General features: G+C 54.7%; 1 protein-coding gene across 1 annotated transcript in view; it reads left to right on the top strand.

The window, feature by feature from the left end:
* LOC119586099 (KH domain-containing, RNA-binding, signal transduction-associated protein 2-like) overlaps window positions 1-247 on the top strand; it is a gene marked incomplete at its 5' end in the record, with an annotated part of 32,425 nt that overhangs the window by 16,475 nt on the left and 15,703 nt on the right. Inside the window, 1 exon segment of the mRNA XM_037934791.1 lies at window positions 1-44. Coding sequence (XP_037790719.1) covers window positions 1-44 — 44 coding nt within the window.

Below are 247 nucleotides of genomic sequence, written 5' to 3'. Positions count from 1 at the left end.
TATCTCGCACCTGATCAGTACACAGGCTACAGCTTGACAGTTGGGTGAGTCTCAACCTACGCCACGCAGGACAGGACTTTTAGAGTGTAAGGGGTGGGGGATTTCGGGGCAATGGGGGGTATGGTGGGTTCAGGGGAGTGTCAGGGGGTTGAGGGAAGGCGAGAGGGAGATGGAGGGTGGGTACGGGGGTAAAGGGTCTCGTGGGATGGGAGGAGTGAGAGGGAAAAATATAAAAGCGGAAAATATA

The sequence above is a fragment of the Penaeus monodon genome, chromosome 21 (genome assembly GCF_015228065.2).
Source record: "Penaeus monodon isolate SGIC_2016 chromosome 21, NSTDA_Pmon_1, whole genome shotgun sequence".
NCBI lineage: Eukaryota > Metazoa > Arthropoda > Malacostraca > Decapoda > Penaeidae > Penaeus > Penaeus monodon.
This window is presented reverse-complemented; position numbering and strand designations above follow the sequence as displayed.